Below are 18,486 nucleotides of genomic sequence, written 5' to 3' on the forward strand. Positions count from 1 at the left end.
CGACAAAATGTCTAATGAGTGGATTTCAAAGAAAAAATAGAAATACAGTCAAAATGCTCTAAACTTCTCTAACTCTGTGTTTTCTTTGAGTTGTTTCCAGCTGTAGTTTGTAAAATTATAAGGAAAAATTATGTGTGATTTGTAAAACAATGAATTTTTAAGTAAATAAACCATTATCCATGTATAGAAAGTATTGTGGCTGGGATATTTATATATTTAACATCATTCTATAACCTGTTAAATAATAATAGTGGTATCTTTGTTTGGTAACCTTCTTCAGTTGCAACATTTACACCAAAGTGATGGTCGACTACTGATTGTTTTTAAGAAAAAATATGCATAATTTCTGATTAATACTTTTTATTTATGATTGATTCTTCCTCCTCCTCCTCCTCCTCTTTTTACTCCTCCTCCTCCTCCTCCTCGTCCTCAACCTCCTCTTCCTCCTCCACCTTCTCCTCCTCTTCCACCTCCTCCTCCTCCTTGTCCCTCCTCCTCCTCTTCCTCCTCTACCTTTTCTTCTTCTTCGCTTTCGAGTCACCTGTGACGCATAGTGACCCTGTGTACAATGCTCTGAATCCTGCTCTATCCTGAGCCAGTCTCACTGACTCCAACATACCTAATCCCACTGCCCCAGTTTTCTGTCAATCCATCTCATCTGGGGCCTTTCTCTCCCATGTTGTCCCTCCACTCTTTCAAGAATGATGTCCTTCTCCAAGGACTGGTCTCTCTTGGCCATGTGCCTAAAGTATGTGAGACAGAGCTTCAAAATCCTTGCCTCCAAAGAGAAACTTGGTTTCACCTGTTCCAAGAGACCTATTTGTTCTGGCCGTCCAAGGCATGTTCAGTGCTTCTTTCCAGCACCAACTCAAAGGCATCAATTCTTCTTCCTACATCCTTGGTCATTGTCCAGCTCTCTGATGCATAGCACATAATTGAGAAAACCATAACATGGATTGGGCACACCTTAGTCTCTAGAGTGACATCATTGCTCCTCAGCACTCTGGAGAGGTCCCTGAAAGCAGACTTCCCCAATGCAGTTAATTTTTTTTATTTCCTGACTGCTGTTACCAAGTGTTTTGATTGTGGAGTCAAGCAAGCTGAAGTTGTTAACAACCTCAATCTCTTCTCCATCTATCATGGTGGCAGTCCAGGCATGCTTGAATCAGGAAGTAGTCCCCAGAACAGAGTGAGGAAAAACTACCTGGTTCTAAATTAGGAAAGCAGTGGGTCAGGAATGAATCCTGTCTCTATACCTTTTCAAGCTATATGCAGAACAGATCATTTAAGAGGCTGTACTTTATGAGGAGGAATGTGGCATCAAGATTGAAGGAAGACTCATCAACAACCTGTGTTAATGCAGATGATACAACCTTACTTGTCAAAAATTGAGGGGGACCTGAAGCACTTGTTGCAGAAGGTCAAGGACTGTAGTCTTCAATACAAATTAAATCTCAACATCAAGAAGACAAAGATTGGATTTCGTTCACCATTAGTTTGGCAGAAGAGCACCTGTGATATTTTCCCCATCTTACTTTTTAGTTTTTGTAAACCATTGCTCTGGATTGCTTGTATAGAGAGTATTCACTAAGTAAAAGTGGGAGGATAGAGGATGATAATGGCTATCTAAACTACCGAGTGGGATTGATGAGGAAAACTGCAAACAAGACACAATTTGGCAGAATTAAGGAGTGAATTAAATTATAGACTAATCCCATGGCCACCGAGTTAAAACCAACCCATAATGACCCTATGATAAGATAGTAGCCACATAAAGTTTCCTAAATTATAAATCTTTACAGAAGCAGGGTGGCTGGGAGATTTGAACCACAACTTTTTGGTAAGAATCAATCATTTCGACTAACACTCAGGCTAGGAAGAAGAATCCAGATGGAGAACCGCACATCTGTCACTTCTCTGTCGGTTTGTACTACTGCGTTGCTTTGTGTGTTGCTGTGATGCTGGAAGTACTGCCACTGGTATTTCAAATATCAACTGAGTTGTGTATGGTCAACAGATTCCAGTGGAGTTTGCAGACTAACACAGGCTAGAGAAATGAGTGGGTTATCTAATTTTTAAAAGTTTTTCATCATGGATGAAAAATACAAAATGTTCACTAAAAAGATAGGAAAGAATGAAAAGCCCAAAATGGATGTTGGAACACACTCTGAAACTTAACCCTAGAACAAAGAAATGAAAACAGAATGAAGATATAATCATGTAAGAAAGTGAAATAATTTTTGAATGGCAGCTTAAAGTATTATAAAGTCAGAATTGGAAAACCTCAACAGAAGAACACTCAGTCATTTCTAAGGTTGAAAGAACTGAAGAAAAAGTTTAGATCATAGGGTCACTAGGAGTCGTGCTTGACTCAATGGCAGTCAACAACAGCAGATGCAATATTGAGGTATTCTGTGAGTATAATATTAAATAATACGTGAAGCATCTAAAGAAGATCGAAGGACTCCACCGAGTCACGATAGCGAAAAGGATTGACTGATGCTCAGTCATTTCAGGTGATAGTATGTAATAAAAAACCAATAGAATTGAAAGAAAAAATTCAAGCCGCATTGATAGCCTTGGTAAAAGTAAAGTTCCAGAACTGATAGAATGCTAGTAGAAATGTTTCAACAAATGAATGTAGTGCTGAAAGTACTCAATTATACAAAAAAAAAATTGGAATTCATTCTTGTGCTCATTCCAAAGAAAGGTGATTGAACAGAATGCTGTCAAGGAGTTTTATTAATATTACACACAAGTTAAATCTTGCTAAATATAATTTAAAATGATTGCAACAATACATCAACTGACAACTTCCAGAAATCCAAGCCAGATTCAGAAGAGGACCTAGAGAGAGAAATATCGTTGCCGACGTCAGATGGATCTTGGTTGAAATCTGTGTTTTATTAACTTTCCAAAGGCTATATGGAAAATACTAATTATTGGTAACATTGTGAAGAATGGAAACTCTAGAACATTTAATTGTGTTTATGTGAAACCTACATATAGAACAGGACACTCTGGTTTACAATCAGGAAAGGTGTTAGATTTGTGTCTTTTCACTGTGCCTGTACAGTCTTTATGCTGAGAAGATAATCCCAGAAAATAGCTTTACATAGAGAAGAAAATATTAACATTAGAGGAAGAATTACTTATGCAGATGATATACAACCTTGCTTGCTGAAAGCAAAAGACAAGGTAGGAGTCACTAGACTCCTTGATCTTAAAGCTTGCTAGACAGCCACGGTAATTAAGACAGCTTCATACTGGTAAACTGACAGACACACAGATCAGTGGAATAGAATCGAGAACCCAGAAATAAAACCATCTACCTACCAATCAGACGGTCCTCTGAGCTTATACATCTGAGAGCTGGACTGTGTGTAAGGATGATAGAATTGATACCTTTGGACTATGGTGTTGGAGAAGAGCCCATGGACTGTCAAAAGAACAAACAGATATGTCTTAGAGAAGGTATAGCCAGAGTGCTGTTTGGAGGCAAAGATAATGAAGCTTTATTTCACATACTTTTGGCATGTTGCTAGAAAGATTATTCCATAAAGAGAGAGGTCCTGCATAGAAAAGTGGAGAGATGGAAAAAGAAAGGAAGACTCTCAACCTGGTGGGTTTGCTTGGTCACTGCAGCAATGGGCTTGAATGTGTCAGAGATTGTGAGGATGGCACAGGACATGACAGTGTTCAGATCTGTTTGTAGGGTTGCTATGAGTCATACTTGACAACAGCACCTAGTCAACTGATCTTTGACAGGGAGATTAAAGTGGGGGAATGATACCGTCTTTAACAAATGGTACTGACAAAACTATATAACCACTTGCAGAAAACTGCAGAAAACCCACAACTCAAATCATATATAAAAACCAACTCCAGGTGCATCAGGGATCAAGAAATCAACAAACAAACAAAAAAACCCATTATAAAGTTCATCAGAGAAAACCTAAGAACAATGCTAGAAGTGCTAGTCTATAGCATGAATATGCTTCCAGGCATAATGAAAAGCCTACTACCAGGAGAAGATAAAGTAGATGAATGGGACCTTCTAAAAATCAAGTCCTTATGCATACTTAAAAACTTCTCCAATAAGATAAAAAGGAAGGCCATGGATTTGGAAAATATATTTGGTAATTAATCTGATGAGGACAATTACATACCTGATATCTAAAATTTATAGAGTATTCACTTGCTAAACAGCATGCCTCTGGAAACTATGATCTTTGATAAATGTCGATAGTTGCCTTTTGTTCATAGGGTTGCTATGACTTGTGCTCGACTTGAAGGCAATCAACAACAACCAGGATCAACAGTGCGATGTCATCTCACCCCAGCAACAATAGCAAAGTTCAACAAGACAGCAAACAACAAATGCTGGTGAAAATATGGACAGACTGGAACTATCACTGCTGGTGGGCGTGTAAAATGGTACAACCACTATGAAAGACAGTCTGGCATTTCATCAAGAAGTTGGAAAGAGAAATACCATTTGACACAACTATCCCACTACTAGGAACACACGTTAAAAAAAAAACAGAGCTGTGAGACAAACTGATATATGCACACCCATGTTTAAATAGCAGCATTCTTCATAGAGGTGGAAGATTCACACAATGGAATATTATGCAGCATTGAAAACAATGAATTTGTAAAACACTAGACAACATGAATGAGTCTGGAAGACATTATGCTAAGTGAAAAAAAATCTGTCACAAAATGACAAATACAGCAATAAGACCACTGTTTAAAAAATAGGATTGACATGGGGGAGGGAATAATAGGAAAAGAGTGGATAGATAATGAACACTGTGCTGGAATAGATGAAGGAAAAAAGACTATCCGAAAGGAGTGAATTATTATGCATTATATGTGTTCCAGTTAATCCAGAGCAAGATATGGATTACAAAGTGAATTCAAGGAGGAAAATGCATCAATGGATGCATGGAAACCCAGCTTTTCTATAAACTTTCACAAAAATCCGAATTTAAAAAACAATCCGTAGTTCCAATATGTTATCAGGGAGGACTATTTTCTGGGAAAGGACATCATGCTGGAAAAGTAGTTGTTGCTATTGGGTGCTGTGGGGTTGGCTCCAATTCTTAGTGACCCTTAGTAGGAATCAGAATGACAGGGCTCTGTGGTGCTGCTCCATTCATGTGGTCACAGCTGTGCAGAGGCGTCCTGCAGTCACTGTGTCCATCTCATTGAGTCTTCCTGTGTAACACTGACCCTCTACCAAGCATATATATCTCTCAGGACTGAGCCCTCCCACCCCAACATGCTGAAAAAAGAATTCTCTGAGCAAGATGGATTGACACGGGGATTTCAGTGATGGGCTCAGATTCTGCTGTGATTGTAAATATGGCACAGGAGCAGGTAGTTTTTAGTTATACTGTATGAAGACAACTTCAGTAACCTAACAACAGTGTTATCAGAGCCATACATATCATAAATTAAGATGGTTTGTTGGGTTTATATACACACACACACGCATATATATTTGAAAGTCATCACTACCTAGAAAATGAAAGAAAAAAATTAGAAAAAAAAAGATATTTGCTGAGAAACTGGGATGTTGCAGACCGGGAGATAAAAAAAAATGAACAGCTTTAGCCTATGTCAAATAGGAGGTTCCTGAAGTTTGTTTAGATCCTTGGATGGGTCAGATGTTTCCTCACCACCAGATTTTGTTTGTAGTTAAATTTCCTGTGCATAGCTCTGGTGAACTGGTGGCAAGAAACTGTGCTGCAATCCCTAAGGCACGCGGTTCAAATCTACCAGCTGCTCTGCAGGAAAAGGATAGGCAATCTTCTCCCATGTGATTAACTGCATTTGAAAACCCAATGGAGGGTCAGCAATGGATTGGTTCCACATTGACGGTACAACAGCAACAACAGTCTAGTGGGATGTATGGTATCTGAACAGCCTCTTCCCAGATGGCTGTCTCAGGCCTGCCCTATCTAAGCGAAATAATGACCTAAGTGATATCTATTTTGGTGGTTTTTCCACTTCCACCTCCCATAATTCTATCTCCTTTAATTTCTTCCCCTTGAATTAGACAAAGAACTCTGGTTTTATGAAAACAAACTGCTTCCCTTATACATGTTGTATCCTTGACATGTATAAATTTCAAGTTCTTGAAACGACCTCCCCTCTCCTGTATCAACTCTATTAACACATTTGTTTCCTCCCTTCCTGGCTTCTCCCCCACCCCCCACCCCCATCTCATTTCTCCCATATTAGAAATATCTCTCCAAATGGCTAGAAACACAGCTATAGCCAAATGGTTGGTAGTTGAAGCCCATGCAGAGATATTTTTGGAAATCAAACCTAGTCGTCTGCTTCTGAAAGTCTGCAGCCTGGAACACTCTCTGGAACAGTTAGTTCTGCCGGCACACAGGGTGACAACTAAGAACAGTTTAGCCTATTTTCATGAACGTCGTTCTCCTATTGCTGCCATCATCAACCTCTTTTCCTCTCTGGCATTAGTGGCCTGGTGAGTGGCAAGAAGTTGTGCTGAAAACCCAAAGGCACTTGGTTCAAGGCCTCCTACTGCTCCATGAGAGGAGGACTCATAGACTATCTCCTCCTGTGCCTCTGAAAACTCACCAGAGGGTCAGCTGTGGGTCAGTTCCAACTCTATGTACAAAACAACAACATGAACAAAGGTACTTGATATCAATCGAGTTCAAAATATTCTCCTTCAACACCCCACCTCATCTCCAGTTACCATGCTGCCAGGCAAAGTTTTTGAGATGAATACTTCCGTACTTCCCTGCCTTTCACTGCTGAGATCTTTTCCACAGCCCTCCACCCACCAAACCGTGCGAAGGTTATAAAAGACTTCAGGCTGCCTGGTCTAATCCACACTTTTCAGTCCTTCCCTCACTGCTCTTCTCATCATGTTTGCCCTCTGGGGACCACACACCCTCCTTTTCAGCAGCACTCTTTTTTTACATCCTCATGGACTGTACTCTCTTGAGATTGCCCCCTGCAACCGCCCCCCATTCTTTTTCTTTCTCTTTTGCCCACCTTTATTCCTCTATCTATACGTAAAAGGTTATTCTTCCTCAAAACTTAGTCTTGTGTTTGTTACTATCTATCTGGATTTTTTCCAAGGGCATACCAAAATAATCATGTATAAAAACATTGGAATTTTCTTAAACTTCTCTGTCTCCTTTGTCTGAATCATTACCTTCTTCTTTCAGTCCAAGTCTTCTTTGCCCACTATTTCTAAATCCCTGTCTTATCAGTCCGCTTTCATTGTCCAAGCCACCATTGTCTTTAGCCAGCACTATGGCCATAGCTTGCAGTCAGTTTTAATGCTTTGATTTATGTTACTGCTTTTACTTTCTGCCATTTTACTTCAGCAATCAAGGTGATTTTAAAACTGTACATCACATTGTTCTCACGCCTGCTTTAAAAGGACTTGTTAACTCCTATTTTTGTCCTCCACTAAATCTTTAAATCTAACCATTTCTTCACTCAGCTTTTATCTTTTTTGAATTGTTAAGAAATCACCTCCCATCATTCCCACATTAAAACCCGAGCTTCTCGCAGACTTATGTAATTTCTTGTCTTCGTTTCTGTCTGTATCCACATGTGTCTCCCCTTTGTCCTGTGCACTCTGGTGACATTGGCCTTTCCCACCTTTGGAATGCACCAGGTCCCCCCTCCCCACCCTCACCCCGACCCTCACCTCATGGCCTTTGCCTGTAATGTCTCCTCAACGCACAGACTTTCCTTCTACTCCTGGCCCCTCTGAAACTTCCTCACCCTTATATTCTCCGCTCATGAGCCATTCGTTCATCAAAGCTCTCCCCAGTTAATTCATTCCTTATTATTAATTAGCATCATCCATAACACTTTCTACAACTTACAGTTATTTGTAGATATACATGCCTATGTAGTGTCTGTTTCTTTCCTTTCTTAGAACATAAATTCCATGAGAGTGGTGTCTACTCCCCTCCCCCGCAATAAAATCAACCTATATTAAAGGGCCAAGATAATGCTGGTACATTGTAGATGCCTAATAAATACTTTAAAACACAAATGCATGAAGAAAACAAAGTGAGGGAGGAAGAAAAGAAGGGATAAAGAAAAGAAGGAAGGGCAAAGGAGGAAGAACAGGTCAGGAAAAAAGTAAGGGATTCCCACCCCCCCACCCCCGCCATGAAGCTGTTTTATGTAACCTCTATAGAAATGAACAAGGACAGGTGTTTTAAACAAACTAATAATTCATGAAAATCTAAATTTACATAAAGGGTATGTTGAAAGGTGATTTTTCCACTTTACAAAAAGATCCATCATATGATTCTTTAAACAGGCGTCCCAGGTATATGTAAAGTAAGATTTCGTTGATTAAAACCATATGTTTGTACAGAATTTTTCAGGAAAATATCTTTTATAGAAAGGAAGGTTGACCTATACTCAATTTCCTTGAAGGCAGCTAGCCCAGAATGGCCAACTCTCAAATTTCTAAGGTAATAGATAATGGGAAGCCTGGAATGCAGTGGATATTTGAAACCCTTAGAATGCAAAGCAGTCATTTCAGCCATTCAAGGTCCTTATGATTTGCTTTACAAAATAGCTAGTAATAGGGAGATGAATCAATGTACTTGAACTTCTCAACTATTCTCACTATATCTCTATGAAAGTAAGAATGGCTGTGAAATGAAACCCAAAAAGCCCCTAAACAAAAGAGGACAAAGGTTTAGGAAATCCACCAGATCCGGTCTGGCCTCTAAGTTCTTCCAACCTTCCCTCCACTCTCTTATCCCAGCCAAAGCAGCCCTATTGATAATTAAGATACCTGATTGCAAATTGGGCAATAATTCAGTGTGTTAACAACTAAAATGTAAGTAACTTCTCTGGGCCTCAATTTCCTCATTTAAACAGCCTGAGAGTGCCTTTGAAGATTATTATTATTTTTATCATCCTGTTCTCAAACCTATTTAAACATTCTTAAGTAAGGTAACATGTGACTGTTCTCTCCCACTGAGGAAATAAATTTCTTGGGACTTTTTAAGGAAGCTTTAATAAGTGATCATAAACTTTTAATCCAAATATTTATAATATTTATGATATTGTTGAGTTATTATGGACAGTTCTTGCTAAGAAGGAAAAAGGAAACTTTACAGAATTTACATAAAATGAGCATTTTCTTTGTCAAACATACTCCACTGTGATGGAAACAAAGCTATTCTTGAACTACATGTAACTAAAATATTTTAGCTGCCAGCAAGAGTGGTTTATTGGCTGTGGTAATAAAGATCAAATTATGCTGGAGGTTGAGTTAGTCTTACTCTTCAAAAACCAAGACTACTTTCATCTGAAAAAAATTCAAAACCTCCAAACTTAGAACAAAATGTGGAGCATGGAGAAGAAAAGAAGTCTACCCATAGACCTTTGGCTAACGTTTTCCCCTTACTGACTCCCTGAACCATTAGTTCTACCCTTATTTCTCACAGTTTAGAAATTTTTGCCCAATTACTATATTCAATGACATTTGAGAGAAATTTTCTATTTTTACTCAGTGATGTACTAACTTATCACATGAAGAGATTTAAAATAACAATGTAGATCCCTAAGATGTTTCTTCCTAGTTCTGGAAAGATCTAAAATACAGTAATGGAAACATATTACCTAGATATCTCTTGCTTTATAGGCTGAATAGACAAATAAATTTGATGTTAAATATGCTTTTAATTTTGTCAGTTGCTTTTTCTTCTTCTCATTCTCTCTTTTTTCTACTTTGTCTCTCTTTCTCTCTCCCTTACTCCCTCTCTCCCACCCTCCCCTCCCTCCTCTTCTCTCCCTTCTCTTCCCTCCCTCTCTCTCTGGCTCCCCTTTCCCCTCTCCCTCTTCATATCACTCCCTCTCCCTTTCTCTCTCCATCACCTTCTCCCTCTCCCTCCAGTTCTCCAAAGGGTAGGTTGATTCTTCATTATGAATAAGAAATGGAAGCAGAAATAAAAGATACAATAAAGGGACTGAGAATGTTAGAGTTAGGGTTGATGGTTGGTTGGGCAGGACCTCAAGACTAGACTGAACACAACAAAAGAATTTAGTAGTTGGAGGGGTTGCATTGGAGAAGAACTTCTTGAAAGTTTGCTAATTGAAATTGGAAATTGAGAAATATTCAGAAGAGTGACAACCGGGAGAGACTGGAAGAATGCAGTCTGTTGGGGGTTAATAACAAGAATAAGTAGATACCTTCAAGGTGAAATAGTTCCACTGGACTAGTAACCTCTGATTTGGCTTGGAGCACAGGGCAGAAAGAGACAATATATTCTGATTTTCATAGACTTCTGCAGAAGACAGAAACATGCGCTTACTTGATTATTCTTTAGTTGTTCTGGGTATTTATACTATAAGAATTTTTTAAAATATTTAGGTCAAGTTTCCATGTAAGGAAATTCTGATTATCTGTGTGTCTGTGGAAGACGTCACTCAACCAGCACTATGAACTAGGGATCTGAAGGGAAGGGACCTGCCCAATCCTGTGCCATCCTCATTGCCTCTGACATACTGTAACAATAGCCCATTGTTATAGTCACTGTGTCAATCCAGCTTGTTAAAAATCTCCCTCTCTTTCACTAACCCTGCACCACACTTGGTATTTTTCTCCAATGACTGGCTGCTCTTAACGGCCGGTGATCAGTGTAGGTGAGTTGGCTCAGAATCATGAACATCCCATGTAGAGCAGAATGACATGTTTCCAGGTTATGTACCATCTTCACAATCATTGGTATCTTCAAGTTCATCTCTGTGGCCATTGAATGTATTTAGTGCCTTTCAACCTAACGAGCTTGTATTCAAGTGTTCCACCATCCAGGGATGAGCCAGAGGATTTCCGTTGGCTAATTTTCAGAAGTCAGATTGCCACACTTTTCTTGACCATCTCGGTGTAGAAGCTGCAGTGAAACTAGTCCATCAGGGGTGACCCTGCTGTATTTAACATAGTGATGGCCAAATTTCTAGCTTCACAACAGCACGCAGGCCATACTACTTGTCAAAGTGGTAGACATGTGATAGGTAGATAGCATGTTAGTTGCTGTGTGCCCTCCAGTAGGAACTGATTCGTAGCCGACCCTCCCACAAGTTGTCAGAGGCTAGACATCACATAGGAGGCAATTGCCCACCTTTCTACTATGGAGGACAGTGGATTTGAACTGCCTGTCTCTGGGTTGACAATGTAACTCCTTACCACTAGGCCACCAAAACTTAATGGTAGATAAGTTGTTGTTGTTGATGTCACATGTTTTCAAGTTGAAACCAACTCATAGTTGACCCTCAAGGGGGTTTTCAGAGACAGTAAATTGTGTGGCAGTTAAATGCCTCTCTTTTTCTCAAAGAGCAGCTGGTGGATTCACACCCTGCGCTTTTAGGTGGGCAGCACGGCTCCTTACCACTAGGTAATTAGAGCTCCCTGGTAGATAAGTAGGTAAGTAAAGATACATTTGCACAAACACACAAATAAATACACATATAAATCACATATTCACACACACACACACACACACACTTAAAATTTGCTTCTATTTAATAAGTAACAAGGAATACGCAGGGTTTCCATTGTTGTTGTTGTTGTGTGCCGTCTAGTCATTTGCAACTCATAGCGACCTTAGGTAAAAGAGCCCTAAACGGTGCTCTATCCTGTGCCAATCTCATTGCCTCTGACACACCCATCCCGATCACCCCAGTCACTGAATCAATCCATCTCATAGAGGGTCTTCCCCTCCTGCGCTGTCCCTCCACCCTCCCAAGCATGATGTCCCTCTCCACAGACCCGTCCCTCCTGGCAACATGTCCAAAGTATGTCAGATGAAGCCCCAGAATCCTTGCCTCCAAGGAGCAGCCTGGTTTAACCCTCTCTAGGACGAATCTATTTGTTTTCTCAGCAGTCCATGGTACATTCAATACTCTTCTCCAGCACCACAGCTCAAAGGCGTCAATTCTCCTTCTATCCTCCCTAGTCATTGTCCAACTCTCTGATGCATAACAAGCGATTGCAAATACCATGGCCTGTATCAGGCGCATAATTTTTGCATTCAATGAAGAATACATAAATGAGTGACTTTCTCCCTGGTTATTAGCAAAATATCTGGGCATTATATTGGTTTTAGTGCTTATTGATACGAAGAACCTGAGTGATTACTTTCAAAGAAAGTATCTATTAGAAATTAAAAGGCGCATTGACATGGGAAAGTCTGCTGTTAGGGACCTCTCCAAAGTGCTGAAGAGCAGTGGTGTCTCTCTGGAGACTAAGGTGTGTCTGATACAGGCCATGGTCTTCGCAATCACCTGTTATGCATCAGAGAGTTGGACAATGACCAAGGAGGATAGAAGGAGAATTGATGCCTTTGAGCTGTGGTGCTGGAGAAGAGTATTGAGAATACCATGGACTGCTAGGAAAACAAACAGATTTGTCCTGGAGAGGGTTAAACCGGGTGGCTCCTGGGAGGCAAGGATTCTGAGGCTCCGTCTAACTTACTTTGGACATGTTGTGAGGAGAGACCGGTCCTTGGAGAGGGACATCATACTTGGGAGGGTGGAGGGACGGTGCAGGAGAGGAAGGCCCTCTATGAGGTGGATTGATTCAGTGACTGGGATAATTGGGATGGGAGTGTCAGAGACAGTGCGATTGGCACAGGACAGCGCGGAGTTTAGGGCTGTCGTACATAGGGTCGCTATGAGTCGCAGGCAACTCGATGGCACATAACAACAACAACAATTCAATCTCTTCAGTTTATTTTCCTTTCAGTCTTGCAATTTTCCTGTTCCTAAAAGTCCTAAAGAAATCAAGTGTCTTTTAAAACATTATCACAGTAAATGTGTGTTAGGCAACAATATGTGTTCAGAAGCCATGAAATGATGTGTTTAGAAGGCAATGCAAGAGGTAGGTCATGCAGGCTCTAGACCCAGCTGAGTCCTAACATTAGTGTGTAGTCGTCTTGGTCAAGCCTAATGACATCACAAGTGTCGATTCTTCACTTAAAGTATGAGTAATTAGGTTGCACCTTACAGTACCACCATCCAATGCTCTTGTGATTTCAATTTTCAGCTCCAGGGACACACAGAGCTCTCTGGACACTGACTTGGGAGACGAAGCAGATTTTAGTTGTATGTTAATGGTGACTATTCCATTTTGGGGCAGTTTATTTTCTCTTTACTGAGTTGATTAGACATAATTGTGATCTCAGGATGTTGTGTTTTATACACATTGAATACCTGCATGGGAGAAAGAAAGGAGAAAAAGACCACTGGAGAATTTTGTAAGCACACTATTTTTGTGATTTATTTTACCTCCATTTTATGCAACATGGTCTCATATTGCTTAGACGGAAGAACAGTGTCTTCTTGGGCATATCTCATTACAAAACCTGTTCATTGTTAACAACCATCTTCTGCCTCATGTTTCCTTAGATTTGGGAAGAAGAAAGAAGATAAAGGTGGAAAGGCTGAGCAGAAAGTCACTCTGAAGCATGGTGGTCTCCGAGAAGAGGAGCTGGAAAAAATGAAAGAAGAGCGGGAAAGGTGAGCAGAGATGCGGAGCTCCTTATTTTATTTACATCCGGCATTTTAGTTCTCGTAATAATCAACTGGAGAAATCTCATTTTAAGAATCACAGAGGTCAACCAATCGGAAAGGACAAGCACCTGATATAAAAGGACTCTGCCTTTCCGGGGAATTTTTATTCTATTTTGAGAAGAAATTAACTTCTTACTTTTATTATATCAGTATACCTAATTCCATAATATGCTGTCCCTAATGTCAGCTATGCCAATTCATATTTTCTTTGTGGTTTCAATGATGAGTTTGGGGGAGAAGTTTATGGCAATTTTGATACTGGTATTTAGAACTATCACATTCCCATAGTCTGTTCCTAATTTCTCCCAAGCTGTTGTGTGCCTCCTTAATTTTATTCTGCTAATTCCATATGGATGCTGTAATTTGAGAAGTACATGTTTTACATTTTAAAAAAAGTCTTGTCTTTTATTAGGGTACATGCTCGCTGAAAAGTACAGAGTATGTCGCCCATCTGGTGAAGGGCCAGTCTCATTTACTGCAGTAATGGCGGTGTATGAGAGCTGATTTCTCCTGTTTGAGGAGCTTAATGTTCCATTTGGACAAGAGGTCCTTCACATATCTTTTGATGTTAACTCTGGCATTTATCCTAAATGAATGTGTAAATGGCTGATTTTGAAACACGTAATTGAATATTCAGATTCCTCCTGAAAATTCTTCCCTGACAACTAAACGTGCCTGAAGAGAAATGAAGATTATGATGAAACCAGCATTACATTTTAAGTATTTTATTCTGATTTCATCCCATTAAAAGTCAGATGTTCCCCTCTTTTCATTTGCTTATTAGTTGCCGTATTTTGTAAGGAATCCATTCTTTTATTTACTTTCAAATTCTTGCATATGTACTAAGAAAATTATATATATATTTATTTATTTGCCCCTAGCATATAGCAGACTAAGAGTATTCATGATTTGCCTTTGACCCTGTTTTAGGCTATGTCCTCTACAGGGGTAAAACCACTGGAAAATATATGTATATGGAGGGAGGGGATAGGCAATTTCAAGGAAATAACTCCTGCAGTCAGTCATGGAACCTGGAAAAGTCCTAAATCTGTCAGTCAGGCATCAGAATGGGGCCTCCCCTCTGACTCATGCAGTTGCAGTGGCTTTATGAACCCCAAATCCAAAGGTCAAAAGGCAAGCTTCTAGTTTATGTCTGAAAAATGAGAGATGAGGTAATAATGAGAACAGTGTAGGCTCGGGGAGACTTTTGCCAGAACATTCTAATATACTGAGCGTGTGCTGCCCGGCCTCCAAGAAACTCCCCTTGATCATGAATTGGAGGATAGTTGCCTAATACTGAGGTGCATGGCCAGTGCCAAGTGGACACATAATATTAACCATCACGCCTCTCTCTCTTCTATTCCTGGTGAGAAGACTGACTTGATGAGTAAGGAGGGAGAAAGCCTATTTAGTTCTTTCTCATTGTCGAGAGGTTGATAAGCTCAGCTCCAGGGTCAGTGGAGCGGTTAAAAGGAAATCAAGTACTTTACATTGTTGTTGACTGTTCACCTGGCAGAGCTGCCCTCAAAGAACACAAAGATGCATTCTCCATCATAGCCCCGAGATCCAGTAATCCTGTAATGTAAAACGTAATTCAGGCTAAGATTTTAATGCACGTATTGGCAAAGGCATCTGTGTGATGAGCCTGCATCATAGATCTTCGCTGCTCCCTGACTCCACTTACTGTGGCTTTGTGTCCCATGCCTCATCCTCAGGAAATGGAACTGTTTGCAGGAATGCAGACTTCACATTTTTTTGTTCAGCTTACTTCTTTCTTGGGTATGGCGGAGGAAAAATAGTCCTTAGTTGCTGGGGAGCTGTGTGCCAGGTAGAAAATTGATAACCCATAAAATAAGGTGGGTTGTCTTGAAGCAAGAGTTCATTTCCTTTCTGGTTTTACCTTGAGGAAGCAGGTGCCTGAGGGAGTTTTGTTCTTAAAAGCAGGGCTGTAAATTTGCCTCAGCTGGCTTTATAGACTTCAAGTCCAATTTTCTTAAAATATTTCTGGTCAGACTATTGAAAGAACTATACTATTAGCTTCCACTCAGGCCACTTCCCACATGTGAATGCATAAAACACATCGGATATGAATTTCCTAGAGACAACATTGTCTCAGTCATGTGTTAGGAGAAGAAGTTGGAGGAGTTGATTTTATGGTTGAGTGCTATAGAATTAATGACCAGGGACTTTTCAACAAACCAGGGCCTCAGGGCCATGGAGGTTGGAGGTGGGGGGCTGAGCATTTGGCATTACTCCCAACCCTGGAGTTCCATTCCTCGGCTTGCCATTGTCCACAGGAAACCAATTCACAACTCTTAGAGAACTCAGCAAGAGCATCACTCTTCATGACATAGCCATGGCAGGCAGCAATAGGATAAAATAAGAAATAGTATATAAAGGAGCCAGAGTTATCACTTTTTCCCCTAATATGTTTAAGAACTGTTTTCTTAAGATGATTTAGGCCATACTATTGCTTACATATTCCATCTTAAGTGGGATAAATATTTAATAGTTTATCCTTAAGGTAACTCTTTTTTTAGAAATAGTTAAGGCACTATGGGTGCCAGCCCTTAGCAGCACATTAAGGCCAAGTGTTAAACTTCAAAAATGTTGTGACTCATTTGTTAAACGATTGGCAGTTTGAAGTTGGCTGTGGTAGAAGTATTTATATCACAAGATTTGGAAAAGGCACTGAATAGGAATTACATTTTTTTTCCAAAGAGCCTGTTTACCAGTGAACCACTATAGGCCTATACCAACTCTCTTCCATATTTAATCTGGAAGATATTATCTTTAAAAAGAGGCAAAATAAATAAATTTAAACAATACGCATCCAAGTCAAACCATATGGTTTCTTACCACAGTGTTTCTCAAACTGTGGTCCAAATTTGTAGAATCAGAACCTTGGGAGTTGGGGCCAAGGAATCTATCTTTAATAGGCAGGCTCAGGATGATTCTGCTGATTTGAAGAGACAGTGTTTCAGCTAGATTAAACCATTATTTTCTGTGAAAGTTGATCCATACATTCCTTCCCACAAGGGGACTGAGTGAGCCAGTCTATAAATACTATTAGCTCTCCTCATGTACCCTTTCTGAAGCATCCTCTCTGACTGGCAACTTTTTATGTGAACAGAAGCTTTAGCCGTGCTCATTCACGTAAGAAAATATCGAACATTCCCTTCCCGCATCGCAGTAACCCCACACACATGTGCACAACAAACGTATAAAAACAATGTGAATTCACTAAGAAAAATTTAGAAACAAACCAAAATGTAAGGAAGAGTATTCAACTCATGTGTGATGCTACCATAACACTTTTTTTCCCTACAAAATAGTTTGCTTTTCCCCACAGCTTTACATTATATTGTGAGCATTTCCCTACAGCATTAAAGATTTTTAAATAGCACCACTTTATGACTGCCTGGTTTTGATTGTTTTGGTCAAACATTCTTCTAAGTGGTATTGCACTAGTCTGTCCATTGCTGTACAGAGGTAACTCGTGGTTGCTGTGAGGCTGAACACTGTGACACTGATGACAGTGTTTGGGGGTGCTCCCCAGTTAAAACAAGCTTGGAAGCAGGAGTGGCATCCACTTCCGAAATGGCTTGCCTCCAGAAACTCTCTGAACTTGGAGAAACGATGAAAGTTATATAAGTGTTCAGGTTTTTGTTCATAGGGTTGCTATGAGTCATCTACAACTCGACAGTACTTAACAACAACAACAAGTATTCTTTGGGCTCTACACTTATTTTTTTTTTTCTATTGTTGAACATTTAGTTTACCTCTGGTTTTCACTTTCAAAACAATTTTTCTTTTAAAAAATAATTCTTTTTAAAAAATTTACATTTTTAAAAAATATTTATAGTATTGTTTTAGATAAAGCAGTTATCTTTCTGTATTATTTCCTCTTAAGTCATAGAGTTCCTTATTGAAAGTTTGTTTTCCTTATGTTTAATTCTTGGGTCAATTGAACCTCACAAGTTGAACTTTAAGACTATAACATTTAATGTTATTAAATTTTAAGGCTATAATACTTCCTCCACTCTGTAATATTTTCCCTATGATTTCCATGTATCTCTTTTTCATTTATGTAGTTTCTAACACAGAGTTGTTTGAGTGTTATCTGTAAATAGCATGTTCATTGTTAAATTATCAAAAACTTTTTTTTAAAAAAGAAGCATTATTATATTACTCAATTAAATTGGGGGACTTAATGCAGCACATAGGACAGCAGCTCTTGTTAGGGACAACTCTGTCTCTCTCCAGTGGCCATCTCCACTATGGCTGTGGATATTCTTTGTTGTCATTACTTCAGCTTGGAAATTCCTTTTGGAAACTACTAGATAGAGGCCAGCAATGCTGCTAAACATTTTAAAGTGCAGAGGCTATCCATCCCTCCTCCACCCCAACAATGAACTAACTAACTTAACAATGTCAACAATAAAGAGACTGAGGAAGCCTGCTCTACTCTCCTGACTTCGTAAATTAAGGATATTCTCCTGAACATCAAGATTGTGCAGTCCTGTGATATATTGTGGATAAGCTCCAGAAATGTATACCAGATGATGTAATTGTAGAAGGATTTTAGCTCTTTGAAAAACTTTACCCAAAGATTGCAAATTAATATTTCTGTCATATAAGCTTGTAAGAGTAAAGTTTTTAGCAAAAAATATTAAGTGTAGCCTGCTGAACATTTCTATAAATGGTGCTGACCTGTTCATCAGGCTGTGAATGCCAAGAAGCTACAGGGGTCGATAATATGTCCGATGACAGAATCTTCTGGAACTATGGAGTGAATCAAACACAAAGCGACTTAATAGGAAGGAATGTCAAGTCATCTTTTTAGGTCCAAAAATGAACTGTACAAACACAGGATGTGGAAGG

General features: G+C 39.5%; 1 protein-coding gene across 3 annotated transcripts in view; it reads left to right on the forward strand.

Annotated features, from left to right (window-relative positions):
• The window catches only part of PARD3B (par-3 family cell polarity regulator beta), a 1,417,836-nt gene that overhangs the window by 1,129,089 nt on the left and 270,261 nt on the right, over positions 1–18,486 (forward strand). For all 3 annotated transcript variants that reach the window (XM_006889111.1, XM_006889110.1, XM_006889109.1), the window contains one exon: positions 13,438–13,548. In XM_006889111.1, coding sequence (XP_006889173.1) covers positions 13,438–13,548 — 111 coding nt within the window. The remainder of the gene's footprint in view (positions 1–13,437; positions 13,549–18,486) is intronic.

Source organism: Elephantulus edwardii, unplaced genomic scaffold (genome assembly GCF_000299155.1).
Source record: "Elephantulus edwardii isolate Elephantulus edwardi_28Jun2011 unplaced genomic scaffold, EleEdw1.0 scaffold00075, whole genome shotgun sequence".
NCBI classification, from domain to species: Eukaryota; Metazoa; Chordata; class Mammalia; order Macroscelidea; family Macroscelididae; genus Elephantulus; species Elephantulus edwardii.